Source organism: Lactuca virosa, chromosome 3, assembly GCF_052849685.1.
Source record: "Lactuca virosa cultivar CGN04683 chromosome 3, Lactuca_virosa_CGN04683_v6, whole genome shotgun sequence".
NCBI classification, from domain to species: domain Eukaryota; kingdom Viridiplantae; phylum Streptophyta; class Magnoliopsida; order Asterales; family Asteraceae; genus Lactuca; species Lactuca virosa.
The window spans coordinates 53,410,396-53,429,957 of record NC_136428.1 but is presented as its reverse complement, the minus strand read 5'-3'; the positions used below and the strand labels follow the sequence as shown (position 1 = coordinate 53,429,957).

The window sequence follows — 19,562 nt, the reverse complement described above, 5'->3', positions numbered from 1 at the left end:
ATGCCAGTTGATATGCTAGTCTGGTAGATCTGTACGACTACCTGTGATACTTATTGATTATCTGTATGTGCATTTATCTGTTACATGTCGACATGTTAAGTGGGATGGGTTGAGGTTGTACTGCTCCGTGCGGTAGCCAACAAACCCTAGGAGCATTCCAAATACGAGCTGTGGGCCCGGTAGGCAATCCAGACTCGTACTGTGGGCTCGGTGGCAATCCAGATGTGAGCTGTGGGCCCGGTAGGCAATCCAGACTCACACTGTGGGCCCATGGGTATTCCAGTCTGTAAAGTTGTGGACCCGTTACGTGCTGTTATTTGTTAATGTGTTAGTGGACTGTATGTGTATCGGTATTTTGGGGGTAACTCACTAAGCTTTCGAGCTTACAGTTTCAATTTATTGTTTCAGGTTCATCGGATGGTCGCGGGAAGGCGAAGGCGTGACCGTACACTTCCTCGATTTATGACTATGATTTCTGGGAACTCTGATGTTTAAACTATTTTGAAAACAATTGTAATAACTGAATGTTTTTAAACGATTTAAAAAGTTTTAAATTGGCTCGAATTTTACGGATGTTACAGTTATACTGTAGTGTTATGTTAGAATAGTAGATATGCTAAGTTTACCTATGTTTGCTTGTTATTGTTTTATGCATAGTATGGTTGGGTTGAGGCCGTACTGCTTTGTGCTGTTACACAACAAACCCGGGAGCAATCCAATCATAACCTAAGGTCCGGGAAGGGCAATCCAGTCTTAGGTTGCGGGCTTGGAAGCAATCCAGTCTTAGGTTGTGGGCCCAGGGACAATCTAGTCTTAAGTTGTGGGCTCATGGGCAATCCAGTCTTTGTGATTGTAGGCCCGGGGGCAATACAGTCTTCGTGTTGTGGGCCCCTGGGTAATCCAGTCTTTGTGGTTGTGGGTCCGGTGTGCATGCATTGTATATGTATTGTTGTGTGGGTTATTTTGGGAGAACTCACTAAGCTTTGGCTTACAGTTGTGTACTCAAATGTTTTTCAGGTACTTATCGGATTGCGATGGCGGGACTGTACACACGCACATCAATGGTTTTATGATTCGAGATTCGACATTGTTTTCCTTATAACTCTGATTTTGAATTATGGTGTACGAACAAATGGTTTGACTTTAATGTAACTTTATAAAAATGGGTGTTTATTCTATTTTAAAAATGAACAATTTTATTCTGGAATTTGGGACGTTACATTTATAATGCCCAACTTGTCAATAAAATCACGAAACTGTTGAGCCCCTAAAGGCTTAGTGAAAACATCAACAACATGAGTCTTCGATTTAATCTTCATAGATTGAATTCCCTTGGACTCAACACGTTCCCGAACAAAATAACAATCCATTTCCACATACTTAGTTTGCTCATGGAAAACCGGATTATTGGCGATATGTCTCGCAACTTGACTATCACAGAAAAGCTTAGTTGGACCAGAACAATACATTCAAAGTTCACTCAACAAACACCTTATCCATATTAGTTCACTAACAGTAGATGCCATGGCTTTGTATTCGGCCTCAGATGATGAACGGGAGACAACTGACTTGTCTTTGATTTCCAGGAAATTGGAGAACCACCTAATAGTAGAAGGTATTCAGTTCTAGACCTTCTAGGCATTGGGCATCCCAACCAATCAGAATCACAGTAAGCAATAAGATTACTCCCCCTTGTTTGGTAAGAAGTATTCCCTGCCAGGTGATAGCTTTGAGATAGCGTAAGACTCAATTAATTGCTTCAAGATGACTCATACGAGGATCACTAACAAACTGGCTGAGAACATTGACAACATAAGTGATATCTAGACGAGTTTCTTGATGATAGAGCAATCTACCCACGAGACGTCTATATTGGTTGACATCTATCGTGGCTTCTCCTTTACATTTATCTAGTTTCAAATTTTGCTCCATAGGGAACGAAACAGGTCGACAATCAAGCATTTCTGCATCTTCCAAAATATCTAATGTGTATTTCCATTGGCTTAGGATCATGCCGACTTGTGTTCTAGAAACCTCAATACTGAGGAAAAACTTTAAATGACCTAGACCCTTGATGCTAAACTTAGCAACAAGATCCATATTCGTATCTTGTATCTGTTGCATGTTATCACCAACAATGATAACATCATCCACGTAAATAAGAGCAACAACAAAAGAATCATTATTTTTACAAAGAAATAAGGAATGATCAGCTCCTGAAGGTTTGAAACCAAGGCATTGTAAGAAGATAGTAAATTTTTTATATGAATTTCTAGAAGCCTGCTTAAGCCCAGAAAGGGACTTTTTTTGATTTGCATACACGAGGATCATCCTTTAACCCAAAACCTTGTGGCATCTTCATGTAAACATCTTCATTTAAATCTCCGTGTAAAAAGGCATTGTTCAGCTCTAGATGGTGAACATAATAACCCTTTTTCACAGCAACAACAAGAAGAGTTCTGACTGTGACAAGTTTTACAACTAGGGCAAAGGTATCGTGATAATCCACTCCTTCCATTTGTGTGAATCCTTTTGCGACTGAGTGAGCTTTGTATCTTTCTATTTCCCCATTGGGTTTATATTTGATCTTGTAAACCCATTTAGAGTCAATAGTTTGCTTTCCTTTAGGTAGCTCTTGTAGAATCTAAAGTTTTTTTCAAGAGCTTGGATTTCTTTCTTCATAGCTTCTACCCATTTGGGATCTTGGATGGCTTTTGTAAAGTTCTTTGGCTCATTATTTGAGGTAATGAATTCCTCTTGTCGTTTGGTTTTTTCCCTATTCTCGAATTTCCTTCGCAACAAATCCGAGTCTAAATTGCTATTGGGTGAAAAGTGGTACGAGCCTTAGGTTTTATTTATGTCTCCCATCGTTGTATGTTTTTCAGAGCACCCAACCACTAAGAGTGGAAGAGAACCATTGAAAGTGTCATCGGAAGAAGCTAGCATTTCTTAAGCTTTCTTACTCAAATTTATTACTTTTATGGATACATTGAAGAAGAAGATTCAGTTTTTTTCTTCTTAACAGATCGATTTGAAGAAGCGGATTCAACTTTCTTATTTCTTCTCCATTTCGGTTTGGTTTTTATCCGGGGTGGTACAAACCCATGTAATGATCGGTATCAAAATCCTATCTTTTTGTATTTTTAAATCCCGTCCACATGAGTTTTGATTTTTAAGATCATCAAAATCATGTTACAAATGTTTATTCAGTTATTTAGTGATGAAATTATATGTAGCATTGTTCTCTGTATTTGGTTTTTGGTTCGCAGGTATGTTTTAATCTTTTTACAACCATCTTTGTTTCTAATTTTGGTTTCTTTCTTATATGTCAAGATCAGCCTATACACCTTTGGTTTGATTATTGTAGTTAAGTAAGAAGTTGAAGTGTTGAAAGGGCTTCATTTAGAGCTTATTACAACTTTAGCATGCTAGAACAAGAACCGGTCTACATATAACTCTTTTAATATGGATCTTAATTATTTTTTCTCATATAAATATTTGGTGGCAACTCTATACTTGGTTTTGTTTTTGTATGTATAGTTTATATGGTTTCCTATACATCGAGATAAATAATCTCAAGAAGAATGTAATGGGGCTTATGACTACTCAAGAATACACATGGTTTAGCAACATACTTTGAATAAGTTGCAATAGAGAATTTTAGTGCTTCGTTGGCGGAGTTGTAAGTTTTTGATAATGTAAATGAAGTGAGGCTCAAATTAATATAAACATAGAAATCTTATCTTTTGATCGAATTTAATATAGCTCTTATAATAATAAACGATATTATAATACTATTAGGTAGATTTTAAGAGTAAAATGTCTTAATAGGAAACTAAATGGAACTACATTGCATGTCGTACCGCAAAAAGAAACTAATTGCCGAAATAAAACTATTCGCACCCGTCGTTTGGCGCGGGTAAACGACTAGTATATATATATATATATATATATATATATATATATATATATATATATATATATATATATATATATATATATATATATATCAAGGTTGTAAAAATCGCTCGATGATCGACTGGTGTTAAGGGATTAATCGATCTTGGTGTGGATTATTCGGGGACCATATATTATTAAGAAAATATTAAAATTAATCAAATATTAATATATCTTAAGAAAAACAAGTACTTCAAAATTAGAAAATAAGAAAATTTGTAATTTGAAAATTTGAAAATACGAAAATATGAACATTTTGGTATAATATTTGAAAATTTGAAAATTTGAAAATTTTGGAGTAAAAAAATATACTGCAATTCCTACAATCGATTTAGAAGACCTACAATTATTCTCTTCTAAGTTCTTTATGTGGTTCTTGATACACAAACCACATCCATGATTTGTCCCAGTTGTGAGTGACCTCCCAGGGTTTTGAGCCAAGTGATTCCCAAGACCATGTCATGTCTAGCTAGTGAAGGACTCATGCCAGAAATCAATGAAGTTCTAAACGATAGATAAGGAGTCGAACTCGGTTTTGTCAATGGTTATATACATTCGAAGGTTTAAGTCTATCATGTTTGTAAAATGTTTATTGTTTTTCTTTTCATTTCCTAAGGAAGTATGGATTCTTGGTGCGAAATTCCACAACCCTTCCCCTCTTTTAATGTTGTGGGAGCTTAAGATGGTTGTATAGTAAAAGCCTATGTAATGTTCATTACGAAACATACCAAGAAACACACGACAGTCGATGAGAGTTGCAAGTGAATACCTTTCCCTTTTGGCTTGTTCTTGTTTCTCTTTTACCTCCTCCAAGTTTGACTTTTCTTTAACCAAACTCGAGTCGACTCTAAATGCTTTCCACCAAGGAATCCGACCCTTTTGCTTTGTTATATTTGGTTTCGCTTGGTTATATTTGGTTTCGGATAGATTTTTGACAAACATCATGGTCCCTTGACCCTCTAAAACTTGAAAGGTTATCCAGAACTATGGTTTGGAGACCATAATGTTGTGCAACACGGTGAGCTGCAATACAAAGATAGGAAGTAGGCAATTGTTGAAATTTGAATTGATGTTGTTCTAAGTTCTGGATGAACTTCGAAATGTTGAGTTCCATTTGATGAATGGAGAGATGAGGACATGGATTCTACCGAACCTTGACCAATAAAGAATACACTGACATAGATGCGTAATATGGTTCAATCATTTCCAATTTCTCATGGTACGTCGATGTCGCTCTTGGAGTCGTACGAAAACTTAAAGAGGTTGACGATTGCACCAATCTAGAGCTATACGGTTCATATGTGGACTTAGTTTATTCTTGACTTTCATAGCCAAGTCCATAAGGTCCAATTTCAATGAGCCCAGATCTATAAATTCGGGCCCATATCCTTTTTAAACCTATTTTTGTGACATCCTAAAAACCTTCTGTTACTTCAATTAACGGAAATAACCTTCTCACAACGTTCCATTTGTACTCCACCATCGTATGCGTTCCCTTGTTCTTTTCTTCAATCCAGGCGGTGGCGGTGGTGGTGGCGATCTACCAAGAGGATTCACCGCTTGCTCCGGTGTTTCCTTTCTCTCAACTTCAAGTTTAATCTCCGCCAAATACACGTGATAATCTCCATTCTTTGATGCTTTTTCCGCTCCCACAATCCAACTATCTGGATGTTTTCCGTTAAGGTGGAGAATGTACTGATTCTTAAACTTCTCTTTCATTCCTCTCTGATTCGAGATTAGGCTTATTTGTTTTCCATTCTTTGTTTCAATTGTCGTCACTAGTAGCGGTGGTGGTAGAAATGACAACAAATGATAGTTCCAGAGAAGAAATTGGAAGGAAGAAGATGATGAAATTGATTTAACGATTAACATAATCAAATGATTGTTCAAGAGAGCTCCCTCTCTCTCACGGCCACAAGGCGAGAGTCGCCAATACAAAGAGTATCATTTTATCAATATAAACATTAATCTTTCTCTCTCTATATATATATATATATATATATATATATATATATATATATATATATATATATATATATATATATATATATAACTCGTGGGAATCATGGATTAAAAATTAATTTTTTAATTAAATTGTACTTATTTAATTGGGAATCATGGATTAAAAATTAATTTTTTAATTAAATTGTACTTATTTAATAAGATAACGACATAACTGTTGGTAATAATACGAACCGGTAGTGGTTTGAATATGCAATTGGCATTTTGTATTTGTAGATATGCAAAGAAATTATAATTTTATGAAATGAAATATAAATTTAATAAATAACAAATAACGAAATTTATATGAATAATAAAATTGTACGAACTTTTTTACAAATTTCTAAAAACTTCTTTATACACAACATTAGAAGTTTTATTTGTTAGTCTACCATTCTTATCTAAAATCAATAATTTTAATCCTTCTCTACTTTGAACTCTGGATAAAGCAACATACAATTGACCATGTGTGAAAACAGGCTCTTTGAGGAACAAACTAACCTTCGATAAAGACTGTCATTGGCTCTTATTAATTGTCATTGCAAAACACACAGCCAATGAAAATTGTCTTCTTTGGAATTTGAACGGGATCTTGTCTTCAGAAGGAGTTAAAGACATTCTTAGAATAAAAGTCTGGTTTCCAATATTACTTCCAGATAAGATAACTGCCTCAATAACACGTTTGCCCAAAGATTTAACTTGTAGTCTAGTCCCATTACATAAGCCATTTTTCTGATCAATGTTTCTCAATAACATATTTAAAATACATAAAAAAACATATAATCAATGAAAAATAAATTAAGAAAATTACCGTATTGGGTACAATGAATAACATGTGTAGTAGGTGTACGATGAGACGATGATGTGGTAAATTGTTTTTTGGATTTTTTGTTATCCAAATATAACTTCCTGATTTTTCTTCTCTCTCTAGCGTCAGTTGTATTCATGTCCTTGTTTGGTATGTAATGAAAAAAAATGGAATATAGTTAAAAATAAAATTAATAATTTAAAACTAACTGTTACAGACGACTGGTAGGTTATGTAATCATGTATAAAGTTGAATACATGAATTGATAAATAATGAAATAGCAATAAAACTGTGTCCGGAACGGGTTAGACAGTATTTATGTGATGATTATATCAACGGATTGGAATTATCTATCAGTTTATCGAATATTAAATCTGGTTAGAAAAGCCCATTCCGGACCAATTGGTTAATTTCAATAATAATAACAATAATAATAATAATAATAATAATAATAATAATAATAATAATTTATTAAAACAACAAATAAAAGGGTTAGAATCTGTTGCTATTTTTTTAAAGTATAGGGAGTAAATACAAACTTTGTCTTGGCATCTAACAATCGGTGCATAATAGACGATGGAAAAGAGAAAACTGAAAAGGAACATACCAGACGATACGATGGAGACCTTGTGCAGAATCGGAAGAACAGTGGTCGAAGGAGGATGGATTTCGTGAGATTACAGGGTGAAAACGGAAACTTTTAGCTAATAGTGAATCGACGAAATGCTTCTTAATATGCGATTTCAACAGGTAACAAATTAGGCCTTTTTTTAGATGAAGATGCAAACTGGTTGAAATCGGGTGGAATATTTTCTCGTTATTCAATTCTGAGGTCATAACAGTTGCTTATGTATGTGAAAAAGTAAATCCCGAATATCTCTCTAAAAATTTTTACTTCCCGCTAGTGTAATTTCATTCGAATTTCAAACATCCCGGTAATGTATTACCATTTTTAAAGGGGATAAGGAGAAGAGTGTGATGTCATTAGGGAATGTGTGTACGTAAATTATAAAAGGTAGAAGCTTTGATAAATCTGAGTAAATTCATGAATGGAATGAATTATGAATTCACTGTTTAAGCAGAAGTCAACAACCTTTATATTTTTTTAACTTTTTTTGTGGGTAGTAGAAGAGTAACAATTAAAGATATGGTTGTGTACACAGGTTCAACAACTTTTTTCCCAATCTTCAAAATACCGAAAACCATTTTTTCTTCCAATTGAAGGATTTGACCAAAAGTCAACATCTTTACGTGTATCTTTACTACATAAGTCACAGGGCAACTTCACTTAGCTATTTGCCCAGGTTGCTGTTATGAAAAAACATTGCAATGGATTGGTAGTCAACATCACTTTCTTCGTTATTGGAGGGTAGTTTCGACTTTTGATAAATTTTCAGGATCTCATAATTATTGAAGGTTATTTTGGATATTTGGAGAGAGCCATATTTGTTTGTATTTGATATTATAAAAGAAGACTAATGCTTTTGAATCTCATATTATTTGCAGAAATGGCTGGAACGATATTCAGAATCGCAAAATGTTCTTAACCTACAAAAGCCAGATGCTTCTATTGATTTGAAAATTATGGAATGCTACATTTGTTAGTAATGAGAATCAGGTAATTCTTATAGCACATGTCCCCCTAGTGTGTAATTACGAAATCTTGTTTCAGACTTTCTATTTTTATATTGATCAAATGATCAAATCTCGTTTTTCTCTTTTTATTTTTTATTTTTATCCATTTATATTGAAAAACATAACGATTTAGACACTTTACTGATGAAAGTAATACATATAAACAACATTTAGCATCTTGTTTGGTATTGCTGTAAACTTGTAAACATTTCTCCTTCCTCAATTTAACCAGGACGAACACCTGTTACACCGTAATTGTCAATATGACAATAAACACACCCCAAATGTAGGCAACATCCATTAGATAGGGGTTACAACTAATCTTTTAAAGGTATCCTTATAGCAGAAAACGAAAGCTCTTGACAAACTTCTTTGATCTGATATAAAAAAAATGTATTCAATAATTAAATTTGCAAATATTCGTATTGACAAATTTTTATTTCGACTTTTTAATTAGATTGTAGGTAGTGTGTATCAGTCAAGTGGGGTGTCTAGTGATTTGAGTTCAAATGATGATGGTGTCTAAATAGGTTTAAACTCGTAAACAATCTTCTATTATATCTTGTATTAAGTGTGTTTAAGATTATTTTTGTATTGTAAGCTCTATAAAACCAAAATATATTAAAGAAAAAAATTGCATGTATATCCCTGAAGTAGGATTTTTAATATACGGAAAAAATAGATTAAACAACTAATAACATTAACAAAAGTTTTTTTATAAGATAGATATGCGAAAAAAATAATGTATAATCCATAATTTATGTAAGAAACCACTAAAACAAACAATGATGTTGAACAAATGTTTCAACCTTGTAAACCACGAATGTAAACAAACAAAGTTTTTCAAACTTCCTATTAAAATTAAAACTCAGCAACAGTTTCACAATGTAACCTTCACAATTTCTTTACTTTGTTCCAACACATCTGCATTAGTCTTGAACTGAAATTTATGTATTAAATCATCATGCTTACAAACTTGATTAAATGGAATGAATTTATTTGTATTCGAAGAGGTATCAGGGGGATCATCTCCATCAAAACTGTGTTTATAAAAAAAATAAGCATTATTAGTGACATAAAGGGTAATTATAGAAAAAATGATAAAACATAAATTACCTTTTTTTGAAAACATTGATCTCATCAATGTCGGTGTTAATGAAAAGTTTTGTCACGAAAAAATATGTGTTAACTGTGGGTTGATCTAAACAAAATTGTATAAGTGTTATTTAAATTGTTATAAAATAAAATATAATATGAAAATCAATTACCTCTCAAAACTTTAAGCAACAGTGTTATTTAAATTAGTATAAAATAAAATATAATAAGAAAAATAAATACCTCTCCAAACTTTAAGCATCGCAAATTGAAGAATGACAATTATTCGAAGACTGTGTGGATTGTTATCAATAAATTTTTGCATTTTGTAGGCATAATGACCCCACAAAGTGACACGAATTTGTAAACCACTGGAAAAAAAATGATTCAAATTACTTGAAATAATTATAATATATATATATATATATATATATATATATATATATATATATATATATATATATATATATATATATATATATATATATATACACACACACACATAAGTTTGTGTGTGTGTATAAAACATACTTTGCATCTTGTATTTGGATGTTGAGTCTGTGTTTTTTCATATCGGAATTATCTCGCAACATGTCACCAAAAGCAACTACCAATCCAATTACATCTATGAAAAATAACAACGAAGAACGAAACATTCTTGTGAATTTAAATATATAATATTTTAGTCAAAAATAAAATTTGACAATAATTAAAATATATTAAAATAAACTAACCGATAGCAATGTTCTGAGGATGTATCAATGAGATAATCGTTTGATAATCAACAAACTCAAAACCAAATGTAGGTCCAGAAAAGTCAGCACACTCAGTAATAACAGTGTTATGGACAAAAGTAAGTTTATGATGAAACCGAGTTAACCTCAAACCACTTATCCTTTGTGATTCAAAGATTGGAAATTTTATGTAAAATGCATGGCCATCTTTTATAATATCTTTGAATTTGTAGATGTTTTTTGTTGGGACAATTGCTTGGATCTTGTTTCCCTAAAAGAAGTATGATATGAATTGGCATTTATAAGTAAATTATATTTTGTATATATAAAGAAAAAATATTTTTAATTTTTCTAATTACCTGTTCATCTATTAAGATCATTTCAATTGAGTAAATTTCATCCTTGTTTTAGAAACACATTTGCTTCCACAAGTTTATGACATGAAGTTTGAAAGCCAAGTCATCCCTAGTTACATCTACATCAGCTACAAAGGTAACATTTTGTGGTGCCATTTCTGTGAAAAAAGAATTAAAATAACAACTTCATAACAAATTGTTGTAAGATATTGAAATTGAATTTGCATATGAAAAGTAGTTAAAGTGTCATTATTTACTTGCATAAAGAAGTCCAAATTGACACTTGTTAAAAGAAGTATATTTTTCAACTATATAACATCAATATGAATGAGTTATTGTGGTATACATATGCATATGTAAAAGTAGGTTGCGTTATTAGGTAAAAGTATAAAACATGATATCTGATAAATACATATAGAAAAAGGGCATAATGGTCGTTTTAGTAAAGAGAAAGAATATCGTTTTTATCTGAAAAATAGTTCACTAATGGAGAGGTTTTTGTTAAGATAATCAATCATTTTTAGGATATTGTATAATAACAAAGTTAATAAAGAATAAATGAACAAAAAACTAAAAATATGAATAACCCTATAAGATTTTCGACCATAACATACACAATCACACTCAAAACCAGTTAACTTTTTGTTGCAATTATGTATCAATAACCATTCGTATAGATCATGGTTGATGGGTAGACGGACAGTTAACAGTTTTTTATAAGAAAAAAGCAACACAATAAAGAAAAATATACGCATACCATGAGCAAAAGGGAACTGTATACAGAAGAACAATACTTTTTTTAACAGAAGAAAAAATATAGATGAAAATGAATTACCAAAGTCGCAGACCAGAAGCCGTACAAAGAACCAAAGTCTCAAACACGCAAAGGTAAACAAATAATTTTAGATACAGATTTATATAATTGTAAATGTAAATAATATAATATAAATAATAAATGATAAAATCGCAAAGATGATTACATTCCCATTATAATGCAGATATAATGGGTAAAAGATAAATCAATTCAAAAAAATTCAAATAGATTGCTTAGAATATGGCAACTGAGAAGCTCATTAGTAGGAGAAATTAAATATCCTCCTACTTTTTGTTCCTACAAATCCTCCTACCCAATTAAATAGTAACATATGTAACATTTAATGATATTTTTATACACTAATATGACACATGTAATCATTTAATTGGGTAGGAAGATTTGTAGGAACAAAAGTAGAGGGATATTTAATTTCTCAATTAGTAAGATAACTCCAAAAAGTTCGTTTCTTTTAATTTTATTTTATTTTACGTTTTCTATGTAAATTTTTGTAATTGATTTTCATTATTGAAGCAATGGTAGGGAAAAGTTTATGAGGAGAAGTGAGAAACGGGTTACCAACATAAACCTTTGGCATAAACCATGGTAATTTATAAGAATACGGACCATTCAATCAGTCATGCAATTTAACATAATACTTTATTTATTTTTTTCCATTTATGGATTAGTTTTGTACAGGACCATTTATGTTAATTTATTTAAATTTAAAAACGGACCATTCAATCATTGATTCAAACTATTTTTTTAGAACTCGAAGGTACCATATTAAAAAAAACAGTTAATATTTAGAACATAGTTACATAGGTAAGTTTCATAACTGAACGTAAGTTTCACTATGACATTATCACCAGCAACTGTTAATTTATAGAAAATAGAAAGTTACTTTAGTTTTTGTGTGTAATATTGCATCATAGTTTTATTTTTATTTCCATTTATGCTTTACTTTTATGCAAAGAAAAATTAAAAACTCTATGTGAGTAATTTTTACACACAGGGAACTCTATGTGAGTAATGTCTGTGAAGAGTGTGAGTAACTTTTGGTTAAAGCGGGAAGGAAGGAAGTACACGCTGACATTATCAACTGATGGGAATGATATGAGAGCATTGTATAACTGTGGTCTTGCTATTTCCTTCAGAGCTCAATTGATTGCAGATATTGGACCTGTAAGACTAAAAGAAATGTTTTATTTTTTGTTTTTTTTTTTATAAAACTAAAACTCTGGTTTATATTTTTTTAATGTTACGAATTCAGGAGGCGGCTTTAGATGCTGACAAGGTTTACATGGCTGCCAATGACAAATTCGATGCAATGATGTACAAAAGTAATTATCACACAACGGATGGTAATATTAAACTGTCTTGTACTGTGTTTGACGTGCATTGGGCTGACACATATATTAGTGGGACAAAAATGGACAAAAGTTTCAGCTTTTTTATCCCATTTTTGGAAATGACGTGAATGCCCTCAGTTTTGTCCCGACTTGATAATACATTTTTGTTTATGATATCTTATTCGTGAAAAAGACATGAATGACATCAAACTTATTTTGTGTTTGCAGCTATTTTTAGATGGGGTGTGGCATTACAACAAAGATCTCACTTAAGGACATGAAATTTCATAGAGAAGGTTAAGTTGTTGAGTCAGGCAAAAAGGCTTTATGAGGATGTATTTCTCATGGAATCCAATAATCTTTAGGTGAATGATGAATTGGGCAGGAGAAACAAAAAATAAAAAAGTGTATATTCAGATATTAAAAATTAAAATTTAAGAAGACTATAATAATGAACATTATTTTTTTGGGAATTGATCATCTTTTTTAAATTTGGAATACAATTGATGATAAGATAGCAATATGCATCTTATTGTTTTTATTGCAGGTAATTTAAGATATGAAATGGTAGATCTTGGGATCTGATGGTGGATTTATGGTGTGAGTCACTGCACTGGACATAAGGTTAGATTTATTATCACTTTGTATTAATATTATCATAACAAAGTTAATAGAGAATAAATGAACAGAAAAGTAACAATACGAATAACCATAACTAAAAATTATAAAAGTATGATGCTATAACATGGTAATAAAAAGTTAACATCAAACAACCATTTAAAAACAATCATAGGAAACAAATGTTTGAACCATGAAAAACCACAATGTGAAAAATCCAGTATGCAAATTAAAAGAAGTAATTGTCCATGCAATTGCAAAATGGAACAACTATTAAAATATCCCAGAAAAGAATAAACCAGTCATTTTTCTCCAACTTTACTTTCAACAATTGTTTTCCTGGACCATCCGGAGATAATTTTGGAGTTTTTGATGTAGATAAGTGATCATTCATCTCTAAATCGAAAACTTCTTCCAGATTTCGCTTTAAGACCGGTGTTGTGTTCAAAATCTTCATTGGACTTGTTGTGTCGTTTTTGTCGATAATGGAAGGAGTTATGTTATCGTCTGTGCCATAAACTGCATCCTAAAAAAAATATAATCGTATAATATTATTATTGCTTAAATGAATTTATGTTTTAGAGAATATGTAAAAAAAATTTAAATGTATTTAACCTTTAAATTTTTGATATCTTGAGATTGCAAATCGACCGAACCAAAATCTAACGACTGTGAATTAGAAGGCTGTATAATACAAAAAATAAACAATAAAATAATGTTCTAAAAAGTAAAAGAATATTTAAATAAAATAAACGAAAAATAAGTAATAAAATAACTTGTGACTCGGCGAACTTATTTTCAAGTTGTTCGATTAAAGTCTCATCATCACTGATTCTAGCAATACCATATTGGTTGTTTTTGTTAGACACGTTGAATTTTGTAATAGAAATTTTAAAGGCCAATTTCAAACCTTTCAATGCATTAATTTCCCCCGGATATAAACCTAGATCGTCTCCACGCTGCAATTAAAAACATTTTGTTTAAAGTGATAGTATATAACAAAGTTATATGATTATCATGAAATAAGGAGAAGACCTCAATCATTTTTTTAACAAACTCTTTAGCTGACTGCTTCAACAGATACCTCCCTTCTCTCTCAAACATGGTTAAGGTTAGAGGTCCTATATTATCTTGCACGCGTATAGGAATCATAAACCTATTAAAAATTTGATAATAATATTAATATTGTGATAAACATGGAATATTAGATAGTTCATTACGATTCAAGTGTAAAGTAACAACCTTGGAACAACCGAAGTGGTAGTTTTTGTGCAATTTTCATTATGACATTCATAAGTCTTTGTTTGATGAGCATCATTTTCATTTACTTTTCCAAAACAGTTGGTACATGCTTGATAATACCATTTTTGGTTTTGTAAAATTCCCTTTATAGTGCCCACGATAACGAAAAAACATTTCTACAAAAAAAAGGTATGTACTTTAGATTAACATACACAAGACAACTGTAAATGAAATATATTTAATTTATATAATACAAACATAAAAAAACACAAAACATGGTCAAACTATTTAAAGAAACATATTAAATTGAAACAAAAAATAACACATGAAATCATCATCTCCATCCAAACTGTTATGTATGCAAAAAAAAAAAAAATTATTCACGTAAAGGATGTTATTGTACAACAAACAGAATAAAACATAAGTTACATTTTGTTGAAATTGGTAATTTCATCTGTGTCAGAGTTAATGAACAACTTGAAAGAGGTAAAGTAGGTGTTTACACTTGGACGATCTATAACAAATATATATATATATATATATATATATATATATATATATATATATATATATATATATATATATATAAAATATTATTTTATTGAGGACAACATAAATATTAATAACATAATTTGAACACCTCTCCAAACATTAATCTGACCAAACTGAAGAATAACAACGATGCGACGATTGTCTGGATTGTTATGTATATAATCAAGCATCTTGTACGCATATTCACCCCACAAATTGACATGAAGTTGCAAACCGCTGAAAAGCAATTTATTTATAAAAAAAATGATATATTTAGATAATATAATTTAAAATTTATAAATTAGAAGATGTAAACATATAAGAAAATCAACTTTGCATCTTGGATGCGGATGTTCAGCCTGTGTTTTGATTTCTCTGGATGACCTTGTTGTATCTCAGTAATTGCAACAACCAAACCCATAACATCTATAAAACAAAAAAAAATAGGCAAATGAATGTTATGTTTGGAATTGGAAAATATAATATTATATTTAAACATATAATGATATGTACTAACCAACAGATGTATCTTGAGGATGGGTCAATGATAACACAGTTTGATAATCAACAAATGAAAACCCAAACAGAGATCCAGAAAAATCGTTACACTCTGTAACAACAGTTTGTTGGACGAATGTGAATTTCTAATCATGAGGAGTTAACTTAAAACTACCCGTCTTCAATGCTGCAAAGTTTGGACCTTTGATGTAAAATGTCATCCCATCATTCACTACATTTTTGAAGCGATATAAGTTTCGTTTGGAGACCATTGCTTGGATTTTGTTCCCCTAAAAATATTTAATACAATAAGAAAAAGTTGTAAAGTAGTTAAATTTAAGGAAATATGTGTAAGAAATATATAAAAATATTTTTTGTAACATACATGTTCATCCATTAAGATCATTTCAATTGACCAAATTTCATTTTTGTTGTAGAAAGACATTTGATGCCGAAGGTTTATGACACGAAGTTTGAAAGTCAAGTCATCCCTAGTTACATCCACATCAGCTATGAAGGTAATATTTGGTGCTGCCATTTATCTGCAAAAAAAGGAGAAAAAATAAAAATTAATTAAATAGAAGAGTTTCATACCATATGTAATCAATAGTAATTAATGTTTGCGGAAATGAAATTATGAAAATCTATAAAGATGAAAATTACAGTCAAATTAATTTTGTTTTCAAACATAATTGAATGAAAAAAGGATTATTGCCTACTTGTATAGGGCATCCCCACTCTCTTTCATTATAAATGAATATTATAAGATTCACACCCACTTCAAAATGCATCAAATAATCTCACTTTTAAGAAACAACACATATTTGTGATAGTTTAGTTTAATGGTATGTGGACATAGATAATTTTTTTTTTTTTTACAGAAATGGTATAATTACAGATAGATAAACAAAATAGTCAATAGAGAAAAAAAAAATAACAGAAAAGCAACAATAAAAATAAGTATATAAGATTTTCGACCATAACATACACAGACACACTCAAAATCAGAAAACTATTTGTTGCGATTATTAGGTATCAATAACCTTCTGTACAAAAAAGGGCATAATATGCAATTTATTAAAGATAAACAATATCAACTCTTTGATGCGTATATAGTTCACTGATCAACAGATTTTTGTTAAGATAATCACAGCCACACTCAAAATCAGTAAACGTGTTGTTGCAATTAGGTATCAACAGGGCATAATCGTCAATAACATCCACATCAGCTATGAAGGTATGAACAGGTTATTATCAGTAAACTATTTGTTGCGATTATTAGGTATCAATAACCTTTTGTACAGAAAAGGGCATAATATGCAATTTATTAAAGATAAACAATATCAATTCTTTGATGCGTATATAGTTCACTGATCTACATATTTTTGTATAGATAATCACAGCCACACTCAAAATCAGTAAACATGTTGTTGCAATTAGGTATCAACAGGGCATAATCGTCAATAACATCCACATCGGCTATGAAGGTATAAACAGGTTATTATCAATAACCTTACGTACACAACATGGAACAATCGTCAATTTATTAAAGACAAACAATAAACAATATAATTTTTTTGATGTGTATATAGTTCACTGATAAACATGTTTTTGTTAAGAAGAAGAAATATACGCATAATAGGAAGAGAAGGAGAACTGTAAACAGAAGACCAATACTTATTTCAACAGAAGAAAAAATATAGATGAGAATGAATTACCAGAGTAGCAGTGAAGAAGACGTAAAGAGAAACGAAGCTATGAAAGACTTAAAGGTAAACAATTAATTTTAGATTTTTAGATATATATATATATATATATATATATATATATATATATATATATATATATATATATATGTAAATGATAAATGATAAAATCTCAAATGCAATTAGTTCCTATTATAATGCATATATAATTGGTAAATTGGTAAAAGATAAATCAAATCAAACATATTCAAAATTGCTTAGAATATCAATTCAAACTTATTCAAATTGCTTAGACTACTAGGTGTGGGCAACATGTTATTACATGTTATCACACCCAAATTGGCCACCTCATCATCCTAGTCACAATTTGGTGTTATAACACCCAAGGTGGAAATGGGCAACATCTAATAACATGTGATAACACCAATTATTTTCTATTTTTTTTTATTTTTTTTTTTGATGTTTTTTTTTCTATATTTCGAATTTGTTTTTCTATTTATTTATATTTGAAAAGTAAAAATAAAATTTTAATAAAACTTAAATTAAAAACAACATTAAAAAAATTACAACAAAACACAAAAACATTTAAAAACCTAAAAAGCCAGAAAACAAAAAAAAAAGATGATAAAACCTACATTTTTTGGCCTAAAACTATTCATCTTCATCTTCGTGACCAACATAAATGTAATCCGCCAAGTCTTCACGGAGTTGCATGTGTTTTCGCTGATCTTGAATATCAACCACTCTATGTAAATATTCCGATGTCCCCGGTTGAAATTGCACATATCTTGGCTCCGTAGGAGAATACGTTGCAATATTGCGTCCTTTATCTTCGACAACCATGTTATGCATTATGATACATGCATACATGATATATCGTAGAGTATCTAACTCATAAGGTCTCGCCGCATGTTCAACTATGTGCCATTTTGATTTCAAAACCCCAAAAGCACGTTCATCGTCCTTACATGCTCCTTCTTGTCGTCTCTTGAAATATTTGTCCTTTGGATCTATTGGGTGTCGAAACGCCTTCACAAACGTGGAATATTGTGGATATATTCCGTCTGTAAGGTAATACCCAAACTTATATTCATTTCCATTCACTGTGAAAGGAGCATCCGGGGCTTTTCCTGACAAAAGATCGTCAAATATTGGTGATTGATCGAGAACGTTGACGTCGTTGTTAGAACCCGCAACCCCGAAAAAAGCATGCCAAATTCATAAATCTTGTGAAGCAACAGCCTCTAATACCAACGAACGCGCTCCATGATGACCGCTCGAATACTGGCCTTTCTACGCCACGGGGCAATTTCTCCATTTCCAGTGTGTGCAGTCAATGCTCCCAAGCATACCCGGAAAACCATGTCTTTCTTCATGCGCCGCATATAGTTGTTGCATATCATGCAACGAAGGTTTGCGCAAGTATTGGTCACCGAAGGTTTCGACAACACATCTTGCCAATAAATACAAACTTTCTCGTGCGATCCTCTCAGACATTCTCATATAATCGTCAACAGAATCGGGCGACTCCCCTATTGCCATAAGTTTAATTGCAGCAACACATTTTTGCAACCCTGTGAAGCCTCGTTTGCCTCTAGCATCATATCTCATTTGGAAAAATTCATACCTAATTAAATATTAAACATGTAAAAATTGTATTTATTTTATCTAAAAGTGACATTTTGTAAATTATAAAAGTTGAATCAAACGATACCTTGCTTCCATAGCGTTGGCTATCCTTTCAAAGACATTTTTTCGCAAACAAAATCTTCTTTTGAAATCGCTTGGCTGGTAGACACAATTTTCCTCAAAATAATCGTTAACTAGCCGCCGATGCCCTTCCTCACGATCTCTATTTAACGCCGCACGTCGCGTGAGTAGTGGAGCTGGATCTGGCTGTAATAGGATGTCTGTGTAATACCGGTACATTATACTCACGAACAAATCGTCTTCGTCGTTATCATCATTGTACGGATGGGCCGGATCAAATTCATCCATAGTTGGTTGATTTTTGTGTTTGTGTTTTGAGTGATACAGAAAATAGAGATAGATATAGAGAAATATGTGTAGTAAAAAGAATGAGGTATATATATAAAATGAAAATGTAATTAGTAAATTTTTTTTTTATTAAAGTTACCGTTTTTAAACGGTTTGAATTTGCAAACGGTCGATTTTTTACGCGTTAAGATACGTTACCACCATCGCGCGAGATAACATA

General features: G+C 31.4%; 3 protein-coding genes across 3 annotated transcripts; all 3 read right to left on the bottom strand.

Moving 5' to 3' along the window:
* Positions 1-8,718: 8,718 nt before the first annotated feature.
* On the bottom strand, positions 8,719-10,742 carry LOC145163520 (replication factor A protein 1-like). The gene is made up of 8 exons (XM_079082358.1): positions 10,646-10,742; positions 10,590-10,597; positions 10,231-10,501; positions 10,028-10,121; positions 9,740-9,867; positions 9,518-9,602; positions 9,294-9,441; positions 8,719-8,778 (listed from the first exon to the last, which is right to left on the bottom strand). The coding sequence occupies exons 1-8, from the start codon at positions 10,740-10,742 to the stop codon at positions 8,719-8,721; spliced, it is 891 nt and encodes a 296-aa protein (XP_078938484.1).
* A 2,854-nt stretch (positions 10,743-13,596) lies between these two features.
* On the bottom strand, positions 13,597-16,176 carry LOC145163518 (uncharacterized). The gene is made up of 10 exons (XM_079082357.1): positions 16,024-16,176; positions 15,814-15,928; positions 15,658-15,750; positions 15,473-15,566; positions 15,260-15,377; positions 14,610-14,785; positions 14,403-14,523; positions 14,144-14,326; positions 13,983-14,051; positions 13,597-13,893 (listed from the first exon to the last, which is right to left on the bottom strand). The coding sequence occupies exons 1-10, from the start codon at positions 16,174-16,176 to the stop codon at positions 13,597-13,599; spliced, it is 1,419 nt and encodes a 472-aa protein (XP_078938483.1).
* A 1,819-nt stretch (positions 16,177-17,995) lies between these two features.
* On the bottom strand, positions 17,996-19,342 carry LOC145163517 (uncharacterized). Its single transcript, XM_079082356.1, has 3 exons — positions 19,059-19,342; positions 18,697-18,971; positions 17,996-18,474 (listed from the first exon to the last, which is right to left on the bottom strand). The coding sequence occupies exons 1-3, from the start codon at positions 19,340-19,342 to the stop codon at positions 17,996-17,998; spliced, it is 1,038 nt and encodes a 345-aa protein (XP_078938482.1).
* Between the last annotated feature and the right edge of the window lie 220 nt (positions 19,343-19,562).